The following is a 16,455-nucleotide window of genomic DNA, read 5'->3' on the forward strand; positions in this document are numbered from 1 at the left end:
CAGGTATTGTAGAGCTGTAAAATCGGGTTTCCAACTACCAACTCAAGTGTTTCTTGTCTTTTTTGAGAGCAATACATCCATGATGACTTTCCATATCTTTGATACTTCTATCATCGTCTATAGGAACGTAGGCATGAAGACGTGGAGGATGTTCAGATAATTGGCTTGAGTACTTCGAATGTGGCAGTTGTGGCATTCTCACACCAGGTGAAGTTTCTCCGTCTTTTGTTGGTGGGTGCATTTCTTCCCACATTTTGTCGTCGTCGTTCTCGAAGTCTGCTGAAAAATGGAATTGGTTGAGTGTCTACTCTCAATTTTGTAACGTACGCATTGGTGATTCCTGCAACTGGTTAACAATGGCAAATGAAATGCGAACATTGCGATCCAATATATAATTCAGCTCGATATCATCGTCGTCCAATCCGAAAGGTCTCATCAGATCTTGGCCAACCTGAAAATATGTATTGCAATGAAAATTTGATTTAACGATTGCTAACCTTAAACCAGCCGACGAAGAACAGAAACTGGACTATCGTGAAAATGGGAACTTTCAAGTCAATTTCTTTTCCTGATTCAATTTCTGGAAGTAGTGGCTGACGACCAAAAAGTGAGAAAAAGAAGAATGAATATGTGGCAAGAGCAGCTACTTGAGTGTATACAAGTGGAACACACACCCAATCGTATGAGTACAATTTACGGAGAGATTGACGGAAAATTCGAAGTTCTGCTACAAATTGATTGAGTAGAGAAGCAGTTGGTTTTGTTTCCTGGAAAACAAATTTCAGATGGCATACGGTATCAGCAACTCACTTCCTCCACTTGTCTCATGATCTGCTGAACCCAATGAATTGGAGTCATCCAACGACTCGCTTCGTTTTCATTCTGAAAAAAAGAAGCTATAAGAAAAGATAAATTATTTTCAGACTAACATGCATAGCTTCAAGAATTTGGTATTCTTTCTCAGTAAGAAGTCCACCTTCTATCAAACTGTGTACAGAAGGGAAACGAAGACGAATTTTAGAAGAGATATCTCGCCTGAATAGGAATTATTTATAGGGTCAGTAAATATGATATTTTTTACCAAGCGAGTGCATTAGAAAGGTTCAAATATCTGGCGATTGTATGTCTTCTTCTCCTGCTCTTATCGTCATGTTGATGGAGAACAGTACAAAGAACAGAGAGAATATCTTCAGGCCAATACAAAGTTTCGAATTGACGCCACCAACGAGCGACAACATTTGAGACGTAGAATCCGAGAAGGAAAGTCAGTGGAATGAGACGAGTATATGAATCGCATTGCCGACAGAATGTTTCGAACATTCCTAAAAAAGTTATCTAATGAAAAGTAGAAGTGTTTTGAACTTACTTCTAATTTTCAATCTATCATCATCGTCGTCATCAATCAAATCAATCCCTTTCAAGTAGAATACGCGGATAGAATAGAAGAACAACAGGTATATAAGTAGCTCTCTCCAGACGGTTCTAAAAAATCAGAGCTTACATTCTAGAATATTCGGAAACTAGCCTCCAAATAGATCCTTTCCACCGTAATAGCAAGCGAACGACGTTTCCGCTGTAGGAAATCGTCATTGTACTGAAAAATAGGATATTGCAGCTTTCCTTTCTTAAAATGAGAGTGAGATTAGAAAGGCAGCTGAAAATAAAGAAAAATTGTGTATAGATATTGAAAAAACACAGATTTGGTTGCCACGGCGACAAAAGGGGTCCGTGGGACGGATAAAGGAAAAACACGGAGATTAAAAATTCTGAAGCTAAAACGCTTCAAAGTGGCTTAGGAAAAATAGTAGATGTTTGAGCAGAAACCTCTCGAAATGGCGAAATGTTCAGTCATCTGTGAAATAGAAAGTTGCAAGTAATTGGAAAGTGAGTCATTTCCTTCTTATTGGTGATAAGAAGAATGAAAGTGAACACTTGTTTTTGTGTTTTGTCTAGATGGGTGGCTGCTTTTGGAATCTATAGTCTCGATTAATTACAAAAACAGTAAATAGAAAACAACGACAATTTTCAATTATTTGCAATTACTATAAGTCTACCGAAGTTTTTTCTACCTGAATTTGGGTCACATTTTTGGGGTGAATTTGTCCGGGGTGGAAATTGTGGGAATCGCGAAACGAAATAGCATTGAGGTTGAAGAGGTTTAAACAGAAATCATTCAATTTCACGGGCAGCACAGGGCAGATCGTGAACAATGGGAGAGTTGTTGATCTATATTGGAAAAATGTTAGAAGTGAAAAAAATATAATAGAACAAAGAGAGACATAGACAGAAAAAGAGAACGTGACTGTTAAATATTACTCAATGAGTAAGTAATACTCACTATTGTATTTTTGTTTGTGAATGAGAGCAAATATTCAATAAATGGAAGAACTCTTGCGTTTTTGGCAAAATTAAATTCAAACTTTTTTGAAACTGAAGGTTTCATTATATCAACACTTGGAATGAATGCATGCGAATAAACATGTCCGAACGATAGTCTGTTCTGGAAATTTGAATAGGATTACAGCAAAATACGTAGACATGTTCCGTCACATGAGTAGTTCATAAAATTCTATAAATAAAACTTTTCAAACAAAAAACGCAACTCAATTCTAGAGTTAATTCTTCTAATTAGATGCATTAGCGAGTATACGAGGACGCACAAGATAACCAAACAGTTGAAATGAAGAAACCAACAAACAACTCGCTGCTATTCAATAGGATATTTTTTTTAAATTCATAAAACCAATAATCTGATTTTCTCATGAGGAAGTATGAGGTAAAACATGTCGAGAGGAGACCTCCGAAAACCAACGAAGGTCATTTCGGAACTTCAAACTACTCTCCCCCCCCCCCCCCCCCCCCCCCCCCCTCGAACTAACGTCATCTCTTGTTGGTGGCACTCACTGAATAGGAATTTATGGTAATTCCAAAGAGAGAAATAGAAACAAGCAAAGAAAGGGAGAAAAAAAGAAATGTTTCGAGTTGAAAGATTTATTTAATCAAAGGTGAATGTGAGGAGTAAAAAGTGGATAGAGTGATACGGTACAAGTGTTTTCCTCCGGGTGCAATGAAATTATTATTTTACAGAAAGAGCGTTGAAAAAATGGACAGGCACTTGTCGGTGGAGAGAAATTCAATCAATTCTCTCACCTTTTAATAGAGTGAGTAGGACCTATCTAGAAAAACGGGAGTAGGGCGAGTAGAGAAAATGTACAGACAAACACACAGGAAAACCCAAAGAAGTAATGATTGAATAGAACGATTAGCCTCAATAATAGAAAATCACAGATTCAAAAGAAAAAACAGGGTAATGGAAGTTTTCAGTTTTACGGGGAAGCGGCCTGCGCTGATAGATGACGTCGGGCACCGTCAAAAACTGATTGAAGGGAGAACGCATCTGCAGTGAGCTCGCAAATCTCTCGATCACCCCATGATTGCGTTGGCAAGTTTTGTAGGAGAATCATCACACCCTGGAAGTTTGGTTCAAGTACAACCAGTGCTTATACTATTTCAAAGTACCTGGAAATCCTTTTCCGCTTGTAGTTGTTTGGACCACGTTCGTAGAAACGCGGCACATACGTAGTTGTGGAATTGCATGAATCCGTCCGGCTCACTCTGAAATAACCAAATTTATGTTATTTTAATAATTATGATCTACCAGATAAGTATCCCATAAACGGATAGTAGCTCGAAGTGGGATTTCTCGCATCAGAAGGTTATTCATCCAACGGAAGGCGAATTGTAGGTATTCAATCCCATTTGATTCTAGATGCTTGTGAAGCGGACCTACAAAATAATGATTTTCAAGGATACGAGCGAAAAAAAACCATACTTGTCAAATGAGGGGCCGGACCTGAAAAGCTTCGGCTCGGGCCCGGCACCTCAGGCCCCTCTTTTCAGGGATATGGGATTTTTGAGAAAAATTTTCAAAGTTTTCATGGGGAAAAATTTCCCAATTTACTCGTTTTCTATACTTTTTTCATGATGATTTAGTATATTTTTCGAAAGATTGACATGCATTTTTCAGCGAGACGCCTTCGGCAAAAACTTGAAGGTGTACTAAGGTCAAATCTGATTTTTTCCCAGAATAATCTATGTGTTTTCGTGAGTTCATTTCCATATCGAAAGAATTTAAAAATTCGGTCGAAATCCCGCTGAGATCGAGCGGCGAAACAGTTTTTTCATTTCTGTAGCCGTGGAAAAAAAACAATAAAAAAATGGCGAAAGTAACTACATTATATTAGCACGACACGGTTCTTACAACCGCGCTCTACCGAAACCGAAGGAAATAGTGTGCGAAATTGAGAGACTCAGAGAAAAAGAGACATTTCTCAAAGGGATTTCGGTGGAGCGCAGTTGTAAGAACTGTGCTGAGCTAATAAAACTTGAAAAAAATTCTTTGAAATTTTTTTTCGATATGAAAATGAACTCAGACACACATACAATATTCTATGAAAAAATCAGAGTTGAACTTAGTACACCTTTACTCAAATTCGAAAAAAAAAATTTTAATTATAAAAAAAAAAGATTCCCTCCAAAAGACGGGCCTAAGGGGCCGGAAGTATTGAAAAAAGCCCGGCCCGGCCCGGCCCTTGACAAGTATGAAAAAACTAACGGTCCACTCTGCTCATCAAATGCCGAAGTTGTAGAACTTTCCGCTGAATTCCAGGTTGCGCAAAAGTGTAGTTATCCTGAAGTCAATAGTTACTTTACCTACAAACTTTGAATGCAAAGACGTACCTGAATAGAATCCAAAAGAGCTGAAACACACCAAAATGAGTCTGCTTCTATAAGTTGACACTGTTCTAGAGGTAGTTGAGATACATCAAACGATCCAACTTCAACATCTTGTGGAATAAATTCGGAAAGAAAAACAACGAAAAACGGCGTAACAAGGTCGTTGATTCCTTGAACATATCCACTGGCTGGATGACGGATAGCCCAAATATAAAGTATTCTTTCGAACATCTGAAAAATGATTGTTTTCCAATTGAGCATTTTTTACAGTACCAACCTCTTGAACCATTTTTTGTTGAAACAATGGGATCAGCGGGCACATTCTTGGAATATCGATGTTAATCTAAAAACAACTGATATTATCATTAGAAAATTCATTATATCTACCTGTCTAAATGTGTCCGCATTTTGATCATCAAATCTAGAATGGAAATACTGTTCAACATAATGCCAATATTCATCCCTTTTACACTGAAGTGTCACTTCACGACGTTCTGCATTAGTTGGAAGGTATCCCTATTGAAAGAATAATTATAGCAGGAAAACAAAATATAAGCTTACAGAGAGAAGTCGCCATGCTTGTGGTCTCAATTTATGTGGAATTCCCATCCAGCAATCTTCTCTCAATTTATCTAAATCCACGTCAACTGGTGGAGAACTTCTTCCAGATGACTTTCCATTCGAAAACAGACGTCGAAGGCGTGCAAACCTGGTTTGATCTCTATCACCGCCTTCAATAACAAGATTACATAAAGGTATTGACAGAATGAACTTCCTACCATGAGGTGGAGCACTGGCCATCGGTGCTGCCGACCTAGGCTGGTCTGATATTTCAGGTAACTTTGGATAAATTGGATTCGCTGTCTGCGGCGTAGCTGATACTGATGAAGGTAGTGGTTCTAAAATAGGATATTCTATGTGAATATTTTTAACACAAACGTAGTCTCATACGAGTTCAGATATTCCAACATAATATTAACAATTCAAAACCCATAATTTTATTTATGAACTTCACAGGTTTTGGGATGTTGAAAATCTCACCTTTTTGTATAGCAAGTCTCTGCAAAGCTTGTTGTCGACTGTTTTTCGTCGGTGCCGCACTGACTGGCGGCATAATTTCTTCGTCTCGATGCGTTTTCCCAGCCGCATGAGCCGCGAGAACTTTTGCTGCTGATGCTGATGCTAACGATTCATCCACCTTCACTCGTGTGTCCCATGCATCAGATACACTGAAAATTGGAGAAATAAATTATTTTCATCAATTTTATCATAACACTGTTGAATTATCTGACGTGACCAGCCGGTGCGCAGTGTACATATAAGACCTTTCTATGATAACTGTCTTTAATATAATTTTAATGACCTATTTTCATAATCTTGAAATTTGTTCATTCTGCCTGGTATATCAGTTCCTTTTGTGGGACTTGCATGATGTAGTGGTGGGTACCGAGCACCATAAACCGGTTTGACGCTGAAAAATAATATAACCCTTCATTAGTTCAGTTTCTTAAGTCTCATACCTCCCTGGTGTTGAGCCGGCTGACCATCGACTCATTCGATCAAATTCGCTGTAATTTTATAAAATTCAGCTAAAAAACGGCTGAATTTAACGGAAAACCGCTTGAAAAACCGGTTGTTTGCCAACTCAACGCGGCTGTGCAAACTCGCTCCCCAGAGAATGTGATGATAGAGTGTGCCGTGACCGGAGACCCAGACACTACACATTGGCGGACGTCCAAATTCAATTTACGATGGGAAAATTGGAAACGAAATTTTAAAATGAAACGAAAAATAACTATAAAAAGTATTGAATAAAATAGGTTCGAACTTACTTTTGTCGAAAACAAATCCACCGTTTTACCAACTGTCCACTCATTTTGCTGTGCTCTGTGAACAAATAAGAAAAACAGTTTTCCGGCGATGAAGCTCACGGACAACTGAGTCCGATTGTGCAAATATGGAACTCTCGCGCGCGCCAGCTTATTCGCCACGTCAGATAAGTTTTAGATATTGATATGATACTCACTCATTGTTGTTAATTTCGTGGCCAATTTTCCCAGCTGAAAACTGATCGAGCCTCTTGAAACACAAGTTAGTGCACAACAGCATCTGCAAACGTTTGATTTTTAATTTTTTCAATTGAACATTTAAAAATATCGAATATAAAAAAGGCAGATAGAAAAACACGAAAGACACAAAACTCTGGGCTTTTGTTGGCGAGAAAATCATAAAAATATTGCCATTTTGGAGTCGCATTTGAGAGTCAAATCGATCAACTTTTCCAGTCAATTGGGTTACGGTAACTTCGCTATTACTTCCATTTCCCAAAATTCTCAAACGTATTTTTTCTAATACAGTAATCCCTCCTAGATGACTACTTCCAAAAATGAAAATACTATTCTTTGTGTTCCACTCCTTCCACTAACACAATGGATTCGGTTGTATTTGATGCTAAACAATGAACAAAAAGCACAGAAAAATACAATAAAAGAGTTAGAGACACAGACATTTTGGGAATAATACTGTGTAAACTGGTACGGGCGATCACTGCGTAAAGAACTGAATGTCCGGCTCACTGGCGCGCACACTCTGATTTTTTCTCTATTGAACTGTTAATGTATCAGTGAGAGAAAAAACCAGTGAAAGGGCAAATATTTAGAATTAGAGAAAATCGAAGTGGAATTGATCATAGAAATAGAATAAAATTTTGGAAAGTTGAAGGAAGAGTTTATGGCGAATCTTTTTAGTATGTTTTAGGTCTGTAAATTGGTATGGATTTTCAGAGATCACATTTTCGCGGGCGGGTTGCTGTAGTAATACGGTAGCTAATTTCATTTCTGGGAATTCAAAAGAAAAAGAAGTTAATTCAGAAAAGTTTTCAAAAACAGAAATATTCGGATCACAAAGTTATAATTCTCGACGTTGAGTGAAACCTCGGAAAGAAATATAAAGAAAAATGAATTTGCATTTATGGTTATCAATAGAATTGAAGATCAAGACCTAACTGAATGTTATCGAAAATTGAAAAAAGTGTTCTGGATTACTGTAGCTGCCTGCCATTCATGATGTGGAAAACGGCACAACACAAACAATAAATCTGTCCGGGAAATGAGACGAAAATGGTCGGCAAAACGGAAAACTAGGAGGAGCCGTTGAATCCGGAGAGAAGATGACTGGCCTCCTGAACACATAGCCGAACCTAATGCAAACAAAGAAATGGCCGAAAAAGGGAAGAAAAAGAGAATAGGGAAAAAATGAGAGAAAAGATGGTGAAGAATCGTGAGTGCGCGGGGCGCGGCGCCCAAAAATATGATGATGATGGTGGTCTGGCTCAAATGGACGGAACGGAATGGACACTACGAGGAAAAAGGAAAAGAGAGAAACAGACTGTTTACACACAAAAAACCAAAAGAAAAACTATCTCTCGTACAACACAAATAGTATATACAAGGGATATACTTCTCATTCTTTTGAAGATTTATTTTGTATTTTGTTTTCCACTGGATCCAGGGTTCTGGAACACTGAAGAAAAATGTAACTGTTTCTTCGAGTGCACTCATGTGTTCAATTTATAGAATTTTTACGATTCTCTTCTTAAAAAGTGAGCCTAATCTGACTGAATAAGGCGATGGTTTCGATATTCACATAAATTTTATTCTAGAAAAGGCACATAAAAAGCAGAGCTTCACAACCGTACTCAAAATTAATTACACTTGAAAATTTCAGATAGAAACTCGAAACATTAGTAAAAGCTCTTAAATAACCGGAGGCTCTAAAAAAACTAGAAACAATAAAATCTACGAAAATCTAAATTAGGCGAATTGCACTAAAACGGCATTTTTAGGAACATTCTTTCCAGCTTGACACTTGATGTGTTCGATCGTTGAATCTTCAGGAGCACGGATGATGTATTCCATTTTCATTGCTGTCATAACAACTAGTGCTTGTCCAGTTGTAACCTAGAAATTTATTTTGTCACCGACAATCGAAACTATGAAATCATACTTGATCTCCTGGTTTGACCAGAATTTTCTCGATAATTCCTGGCATTGGAGCCACTGCCGAATGACTGGCGGCTCCTCCAGCCAATGAGTCGAATGCTTCATACACTGCTGGTGTTGCATACTCGTTTTGACCAACTCCATTCACCTAGAATAACTTACTTGAACGGAATAAGCAGTTGAAATACTAACCATTAATGTTTCTGGGAGATCTTTGACTACTGTACTCCACCGTCTGCCATTGGCTTCTAGAGTAAACTTGAACTCGTTATCTCCAATCGCTTCAATGTCATTCAGAAGTGTTTCATAACTGTTTCCATCGTAAGAGACGGTAAGACGGTTTTCGGAATCAAAACGAACAGTCACATCTTTACCATCTGAAATTACACATTTACTGTACGTTCGAAAATTTGAAGTGATTTTACCGATTTTGAACACGTATTTTGGAGCTACGTTGATTCTGAAGAAGGACAGGTTTTGGAAAACACCTGCATCCGATTTCTTGAGAGCGGACAATGCGTGAGCAATCGCCGATTCAACATAGATCTCGGCTGGCGTTTCAGATTCAGCGAAAAGCTCCTCGTGGTGGTCCGGAATGAAATCAGTGTAGACATTTCCAGCAGCGAATTCCGGATGAGCGAGAACACGACGAACGAAATCAATGTTGGTTGGAAGACCAGAAATTCGTGTACGGGCAAGAGCACTTTCCAATTTAGCAGCAGCAACATTACGGTCCTTTCCCCAAACGACAACCTAAAAATAGAGAAACATAATAATTGATTAAATAAATCAAATCTCACAAAAATATACGGATAAAGAATTTTACCTTTGCAATCATGGGGTCATAATGAATAGATACTTCGTCTCCGGAAACAACTCCAGTATCAATTCTAGCATCTTCAGGGAAATCAACATAGTTGAGTCGACCAGCGGTTGGCATGAAAGCTCCTTTACGGGTATCTTCAGCATAGACACGACATTCGAAAGAATGTCCATTCAATGGGATTTCAGACTGTTTCAGTGGAAGTTTCTCTCCTTGAGCGACACGAAGTTGCCATTCAACCAAGTCGGTCCCTGAAATAAGTTGATAGAATGAACTAAATCAGTTTCCACTATAACAGTGTTTCTCGAACAATTCTTACCTGTGATGGCCTCACTGACTGGATGCTCTACTTGAAGACGAGTGTTCATTTCCATGAAGAAAAACTCTCCACGTGGATCCATAATGAACTCAACAGTTCCTGCTCCAACATATCCAACAGCAGCAGCTGCACGGACAGCAGATTCTCCAAGTTTGAGACGCGTTTCATGAGCTGAAAGAGAAGTTACAAATGACTTAGTTTAACAAGGTACACTCACCCATATTCGGGGCTGGTGCTTCTTCAATGATTTTCTGATGACGTCTTTGGACAGAACAATCTCTTTCCCACAAATGAACATAGTTTCCATGATGATCTCCGAAAACTTGCACTTCGACGTGTCTTGGTTTCTCAACAAACTTCTCAACGAGCATTTCATCGTTGCCAAATGATTTCTTGGCTTCATTACGAGCTGACGCAAGTTTCTCATCGAACTCAGCTTCATTCCAGGCGATTCTCATTCCTTTTCCACCACCTCCATAAACGGCTTTCAACATCACTGGGTACCCTGAAAATCTTCTGCATTATAACCTCAAATGTTAGACTTTTTAACTACCAATTTCTTGTGACTTCTTTTTCAGATTAGCATCAGATTGATCTTCTCCGTGGAAACCTTTAACTACTGGAACTTTGGCATCTTCCATGATTTGTTTTGAAACATTTTTCGCTCCCATATCTCTGATAGCTTGAGCAGGCGGTCCAATGAATACAAGGCCGGCTTGAGCACATTTGTCAGCAAAACCAGCGTTTTCAGATAAGAAACCGTATCCCGGGTGAATAGCTTGGGCTCCAGAGCGAATCGCTGTGTTAATTATTTTGTCCATGTTGAGATAACTTTCAGCGGCAAGTGGTGGTCCGATATGGAAAGCCTGACAAAAAGTTTGAAATTTTCTACTGAAAAATCTAATATTTTCTCACCTTGTCGGCTTTTTTGACGAAAAGTGAATTACGATCTGCATCTGAAAAGACGGCCACGGTTTCGATACCCATTTTGCGAGCTGTGTTTTGAACCCGAATGGCAATTTCTCCTCGATTTGCTACCAGAACCCGTTGGATCGGACGGATCAGAGGAGCTGTTGAGGCACATCGCTTCTGCACGGCACGCAGCATCTGGAACCAATTTAATTTATTTATATTTTCGAAGTGTTTAATTAAATTAGTATTATACCAATTAATCAAATGTAAATTGGAAGAAAAAAAGCAAAACGGAGGAAAAGCTGGGCAATAAAACTTTTTCTCACAGAAGAGCGCGTTTACCCTTCGTTTGTCTGCGTCTCTTTCGCCGACTCCGTCTCGAAACAGTTTTCGAATTCTTCTTTTTCTCCCTTTTTTCTTTTTTCTTCTTATTATTAGCATTAAACTTTTCACATTTTAGGATAAATGGATTTCAAAGCAAAACTACTAGCCGAAATGGCTAAAAAACGAAAAGCTGTTTCTGGTTTGGAAGTGAAGGAAGGAGGCGCAAAGTTTGTGAGAGGAGCTGATTTGGAGTCGAAAAGAACTCAAGAATATGAAGCAAAGCAAGAAGAATTGGCTATCAAAAAACGGGTGAGTTTAAAAAATTGAATCATTTTATATCATAGATATCGTGTGTATTATAACAAATACAGTTCTTCACAAAAAAGACACAATTCTTTCTTTTTCAGAAAGCGGACGACGAAATACTCCAAGAATCAACTAGTCGGGCAAAAGTTGTTCCAGAAGTTCCTGAAGCCGAATTCGATGAAAAAACACCTATGCCGGAAATCCATGCTCGTCTCAGACAAAGAGGACAGCCAATTCTTCTCTTTGGTAAGTGTCGATTTCGCAAAAAAGAAACGTATAAAAGTGATGAGAGAACATTTTCAAGTTTACTTCAACTTATATCGAACCGCAGTTTTCATGGCATTCAAACGATTGTGTCAGAAATGAAGTTTTCAGAGAGCAAATAATAAAAATCAAACAATATTTTCAATATAATAAGGGAAAAAAGTGAATTCGTTCATTTTTATAGGAGAATCTGAACTGAGTGTTCGGAAACGTCTTCATCAACTCGAAATCGAGCAACCAGAGCTGAATGAAGGATGGGAGAATGAAATGCAAACGGCGATGAAATTCATCGGAAAAGAGATGGATAAGGTAATAAATTTACAAAGAAAAAGAAGACTGAAACATTATAAAAATTCCAGGCAGTCGTAGAAGGTACAGCAGACAGTGCGACTCGACACGACATAGCTCTCCCGCAAGGATACGAAGAAGATAATTGGAAAAGCATTGAACATGCTTCAACGCTGCTCGGTGTTGGTGAGTTGATTGAGCATGCAGTGAATAAATTGAATGACTTTTTTTAGGTGATGAGATGAAACGAGATTGTGATATAATCCTCTCAATATGTCGCTACATTCTCGCTAGATGGGCAAGAGATCTCAACGACAGACCATTGGATGTTAAGAAAACTGCACAAGGTTTGTAAAAAATCCCACTCTAGAATATTTAATCTGAGAAAATTTAGGAATGCACGAAGCTGCTCATCACAAACAAACGACGATGCATCTGAAAAGTTTGATGACATCTATGGAAAAATATAATGTGAACAACGATATCCGACATCACTTGGCGAAAATTTGTAGGCAAGTTTGATGCTATATTGTAACGTTGTAACTAACAAAATTCACATTTCAGATTATTAGTCATCGAGAGGAATTATTTGGAAGCAAACAACGCCTACATGGAAATGGCAATTGGAAACGCACCATGGCCAGTTGGAGTCACTCGTTCTGGTATCCATCAACGTCCCGGTTCGGCGAAGTCATACGTCAGTAATATTGCTCATGTGCTCAACGATGAAACTCAGAGAAAATATATTCAAGCGAGTCGACTCCTACCCTGTTCTTAAAACCTTCACATGTTTTTTTCAGGCTTTCAAACGACTGATGACAAAGCTACAAGAATATTTCCCAACAGATCCATCGAAAAGTGTCGAATTCGTCAAGAAGTCTGTCTAAGTCATCTGTGATTTTGTGTCCAACATTAAAGCCAATTTATATAGAACTGTTTATATACACATCAACTATAAATACAGGTTATCACAGTGTCCAAATTTTCAAAAAGATAAACATTTTTGTTTCTATAAACTTCATTGAAATAATGAAAAGTCGAATTTTGATATGAATAGAGATCATTGAGGTAGATTTTAGCAATAAGGATATTTCAATAGTAATTTACGACATTGGAGGCGGAGGAGAATGTTGTGGAGGCGTAGTTTTATGAGTTGCTTGGATCAATTCATCGAATTCAATAATATTGAAAAGTGAAGTTACGTGGACTCCTTCGTTCATCAAATGGGTCAAACTCTGGAAAGAAATTATATCATACATAGGCAAGATAGTTGAGAAACTTACAGTAATTGCTGATAACATAATCATAAATTTAGCAATTCGAAGAGTTGCCTGAGCAGATGTAGTACATTTCAAAGATCTTCCGTAATTGTATAAAGCAGATAAATACTTTTCACGAGCTGCTGAAACAATTGACTTGCCAGCAGGACTCAGTCCAGATTCTGAAACTAATTCAATATTATTTCGTCTTTCAATTGAAAACCTTAACTTACCGTTTGAAAAGAACATTATACACTTGACAAGAACCATTTCAGTATCATCCATTTGGAAATTATGCATTGGATAAATGACGTAATTCAGGTATCGAGGCATACACTCTTTGTAGAATTCAGTGATGCTGGAATTGATATATTTCGGTTACTTCAAGACTGATTTCCTGTTACCTTGGATGCCCTCCTTCAGCAAGATGTGCAGCTCCATTAGCGAAACAAATACCATTACAGCCACTTCGATATGAATAATAAGCATGAACAAGCCATCCGTGAAGTATAATTTTCTTCTTTGCCAACAGGATTTGATCCTCTGCACACAGGGCACGAAACTCTTCCATTGCATGACACCAATCTGAGTAATATGTGAAATGACGACGCCATCCATCGATTAAATCTTCTGGAGTCAGAACTCGAGTGTTCGCAAAACGCATTGGATAACGATTACAGACGAGTTCAGGTTGACGGAACACGTACTGAAATATGGAAATAATGTTTAGGTTAGTGTATACGGACTCTGTATTCAAACTTGAAATTCGGAAATTCAAAAAGAACTAACCTCAAAAGGTAAAGTTATTGGAGTTTTAGTTGCATTAATTGAGTTATCAACAGCCACTGGACAATTACAAAACACAGCTTTCTCAATTTCCAAAACAGCCGAGCCAATTGCCCCATCTGTTGGAACTGGTAAATCAGATGGAGGAGTTGATATTCTCTCCACTTTCACAGGTAACAATCCTGGCGGTGTTGGATTCTCTTGACTGATTTCGAAGAATTCATAGTCATCTTGGGTCTCCATTTTTCCGTCCGTCTGCAATAGTTGTTTTCTCTCATTTCTTCTCCTTGTGACATACCTGTGTCGTCTTGTCAATAGTCTCCGGTCTCATTCGTTTTCTCTTAATTTGTCCATTTGAAATAGTCAATTCTTTACATGAAGCAGAGTTCTGGATCGGCGATTGTAATGATCCCATTCCCATTCCATTCTTCGCATTTCGATCCCTTTCGTTTTGAACTGCTTCAAATGTGCATTTTAAGATTGACAGTATGAATACAAAACTTACAATCTGGATTCATTCCAACTTCAAAACATTTTTTCAATCGACAAGATCTACATACATTTCGATGTTCTTTCACAACAGGGCAGTCGCCTCCAAAACGACATGAATATTGTCTTCGAGACCAAACACTGAAATTCATTCCGTTTGTTCACTGGAACCTAGTAACTCGAGTGCTCACCTTCTTCTGAAAAATCCTTTACACCCATTACATGCATTTATTCCATAATGCTTTCCAAATGCCACATCCCCACAAACATCACATATCAATCGACCTCCATTCGATGTATCCTGTATTCCATTTGAAGTTGAGGGTGGTGACGTGCCAACTGAAAAATAGCCTTAAAGAATCTGTGTCTGTTGGTCCGAATGTCTGGAAACTCACCTCCATCATATTTGTAGTCGTCGACTTGTTCCATTTTAAAGAATGCGTCAAGTCTCGGATCCACAAGCATCCCTCGTTCATTCATTTAATCTGAAAAGTTGAGAGTTGAGTTGGAAGATTTCGAGAGATCAAAAGTGCAAAAAGTATAGAAAGTGAGTCATGAGCAGAAGATGAGAAAAAGAAATAATTGGAGTGAAATTAATGAGAGTATCATCACTTTTCGATAACTTTTTGATCTGGTTTGATGGACTCTCCAACCACGCGATAGAGTCTAGTGGAAGAAGAGATTAGAAGGAATTGGTATAGAAAAAGAAAAAGCAATATGTAGGTTGTAGGCTATTCATGTTCACGTCTCTCCCCATACAAACCGCCCGTTTCCATGACAAAACTGGGCGGCTGGCAGCTCATTTGGGTGATATTGACGTAGCTTTTCGTTCTCTCTCTCTCAAGACACAAAAATGTGTTATTTGTGAGTAATTTCAATTTTGTCAGTGTGTGAGACGAAACGAAACTACTAATCAATTGGGAGACATGACTCATTTGATTCTCTTAAAAAATGGAGGATATGAGTGGGTGAAAAGTCTGAACAAACATGTCAAATCTTTCCAAAACGGATAAAATGAATGTGAAGAAGAGAAAAGGAAGAAGAGGACGAAGAGAACTGATTGGGAAGAGATAAAAGGGACTGTAGTGAGAAAAATGTGATAAATTGATGAGGAGAAGCGTGACATAGTAGTTCCAAAGCGCGTAATTTTGATCAATGATTTTAATGTTATTTGTTTCGAAAAAAACTTTTCAGATCTCTCAAGAAATGGAATAATTTATATCCCTCAGGGATAGGATCGGAATCTAGGCCTCTGAACCGAAACAAGTCGTTTTCATATCAGACTCCGAATAGCTGCTCTGCCGATTCAAAGAATCGGATAACATAACAATTTCAAATTTCTGATAAATCATCAATAAGGACTCAAACCTCTTCCTTCAGTTTCTGTATTATCAATACCCAATAAATACTATTTCATATCAATCTTAGCACGAGAAAAGTGTCGTAATCGATCTTTAACTTGACCACATTTGGAATCAGATACATTTCGCACCTTTTCTCATGAAAAAATAGGCTAATTCTTTTGATTTGCAAGGTAAATATCATGCTGAAGACACGGGAAATGCATACAGTCTCAATGTTCTTTGGGCTTAATGGGAATGAAGGGGGCGGAGCCTCTTCTCTTAGAGATTCTATTTTTATATATAATTGGAAATTCTGTTCTGATGATCAGCACCAAAAATTGTTCAAAAATAGGAAATGGTTACGATAATCCTATTTTCAAAATTCAGAAATTCTCCATGGAAAAATTGAAAAACAGTGAATAGGATTGAGCAAAATGAGTTCGAATTCAACAGAATCTTAAATGGAAATCGAATGGAATACGGTAGATTGAATGCAGTTTTTGAACATAAAAGTGCGGATGGAACAACAAAAAGTGCACGAAAACAACGAGTACAGCACGATTTCAGCCAAAACTAAGTGATGAAATTCTGTAAGTAAAGGGAT

General features: G+C 38.1%; 5 protein-coding genes across 5 annotated transcripts; 1 reads left to right on the forward strand and 4 right to left on the reverse strand.

Annotated features, from left to right (window-relative positions):
• Positions 1 to 34: 34 nt before the first annotated feature.
• Positions 35 to 1,590, reverse strand: GCK72_014416 (uncharacterized protein; the record flags this gene model as incomplete). Its single annotated transcript, XM_003102708.2, has 8 exons — positions 35 to 279; positions 328 to 451; positions 498 to 767; positions 811 to 882; positions 930 to 1,035; positions 1,082 to 1,322; positions 1,367 to 1,482; positions 1,526 to 1,590. 8 exons carry the CDS (start codon positions 1,588 to 1,590, stop codon positions 35 to 37), a joined length of 1,239 nt encoding a protein of 412 aa, XP_003102756.1.
• Positions 1,591 to 3,326: 1,736 nt separating this feature from the next.
• Positions 3,327 to 6,292, reverse strand: GCK72_014417 (uncharacterized protein; the record flags this gene model as incomplete). The annotated part of the gene is made up of 12 exons (XM_053730275.1): positions 3,327 to 3,470; positions 3,520 to 3,615; positions 3,659 to 3,786; positions 4,616 to 4,691; positions 4,741 to 4,968; positions 5,015 to 5,080; positions 5,125 to 5,253; positions 5,299 to 5,468; positions 5,517 to 5,636; positions 5,779 to 5,966; positions 6,101 to 6,208; positions 6,258 to 6,292. 12 exons carry the CDS (start codon positions 6,290 to 6,292, stop codon positions 3,327 to 3,329), a joined length of 1,488 nt encoding a protein of 495 aa, XP_053585047.1.
• A 2,257-nt stretch (positions 6,293 to 8,549) lies between these two features.
• Positions 8,550 to 10,987, reverse strand: GCK72_014418 (uncharacterized protein; the record flags this gene model as incomplete). Its single annotated transcript, XM_053730276.1, has 9 exons — positions 8,550 to 8,696; positions 8,743 to 8,886; positions 8,931 to 9,115; positions 9,164 to 9,491; positions 9,565 to 9,812; positions 9,881 to 10,051; positions 10,098 to 10,385; positions 10,434 to 10,746; positions 10,796 to 10,987. The coding sequence occupies 9 exons, from the start codon at positions 10,985 to 10,987 to the stop codon at positions 8,550 to 8,552; spliced, it is 2,016 nt and encodes a 671-aa protein (XP_053585048.1).
• A 270-nt stretch (positions 10,988 to 11,257) lies between these two features.
• Positions 11,258 to 12,861, forward strand: GCK72_014419 (uncharacterized protein; the record flags this gene model as incomplete). Its single annotated transcript, XM_003102740.2, has 8 exons — positions 11,258 to 11,425; positions 11,524 to 11,668; positions 11,871 to 11,995; positions 12,046 to 12,160; positions 12,208 to 12,321; positions 12,369 to 12,486; positions 12,539 to 12,725; positions 12,775 to 12,861. The coding sequence occupies 8 exons, from the start codon at positions 11,258 to 11,260 to the stop codon at positions 12,859 to 12,861; spliced, it is 1,059 nt and encodes a 352-aa protein (XP_003102788.2).
• Positions 12,862 to 13,077: 216 nt separating this feature from the next.
• GCK72_014420 (uncharacterized protein) lies at positions 13,078 to 14,988 on the reverse strand (the record flags this gene model as incomplete). Its single annotated transcript, XM_053730277.1, has 9 exons — positions 13,078 to 13,209; positions 13,258 to 13,415; positions 13,467 to 13,591; positions 13,638 to 13,939; positions 14,023 to 14,274; positions 14,318 to 14,478; positions 14,525 to 14,649; positions 14,700 to 14,859; positions 14,904 to 14,988. The coding sequence occupies 9 exons, from the start codon at positions 14,986 to 14,988 to the stop codon at positions 13,078 to 13,080; spliced, it is 1,500 nt and encodes a 499-aa protein (XP_053585049.1).
• Positions 14,989 to 16,455: the final 1,467 nt, after the last annotated feature.

The sequence above is a fragment of the Caenorhabditis remanei genome, chromosome IV (assembly GCF_010183535.1).
Source record: "Caenorhabditis remanei strain PX506 chromosome IV, whole genome shotgun sequence".
Classification (NCBI taxonomy): Eukaryota; Metazoa; Nematoda; class Chromadorea; order Rhabditida; family Rhabditidae; genus Caenorhabditis; species Caenorhabditis remanei.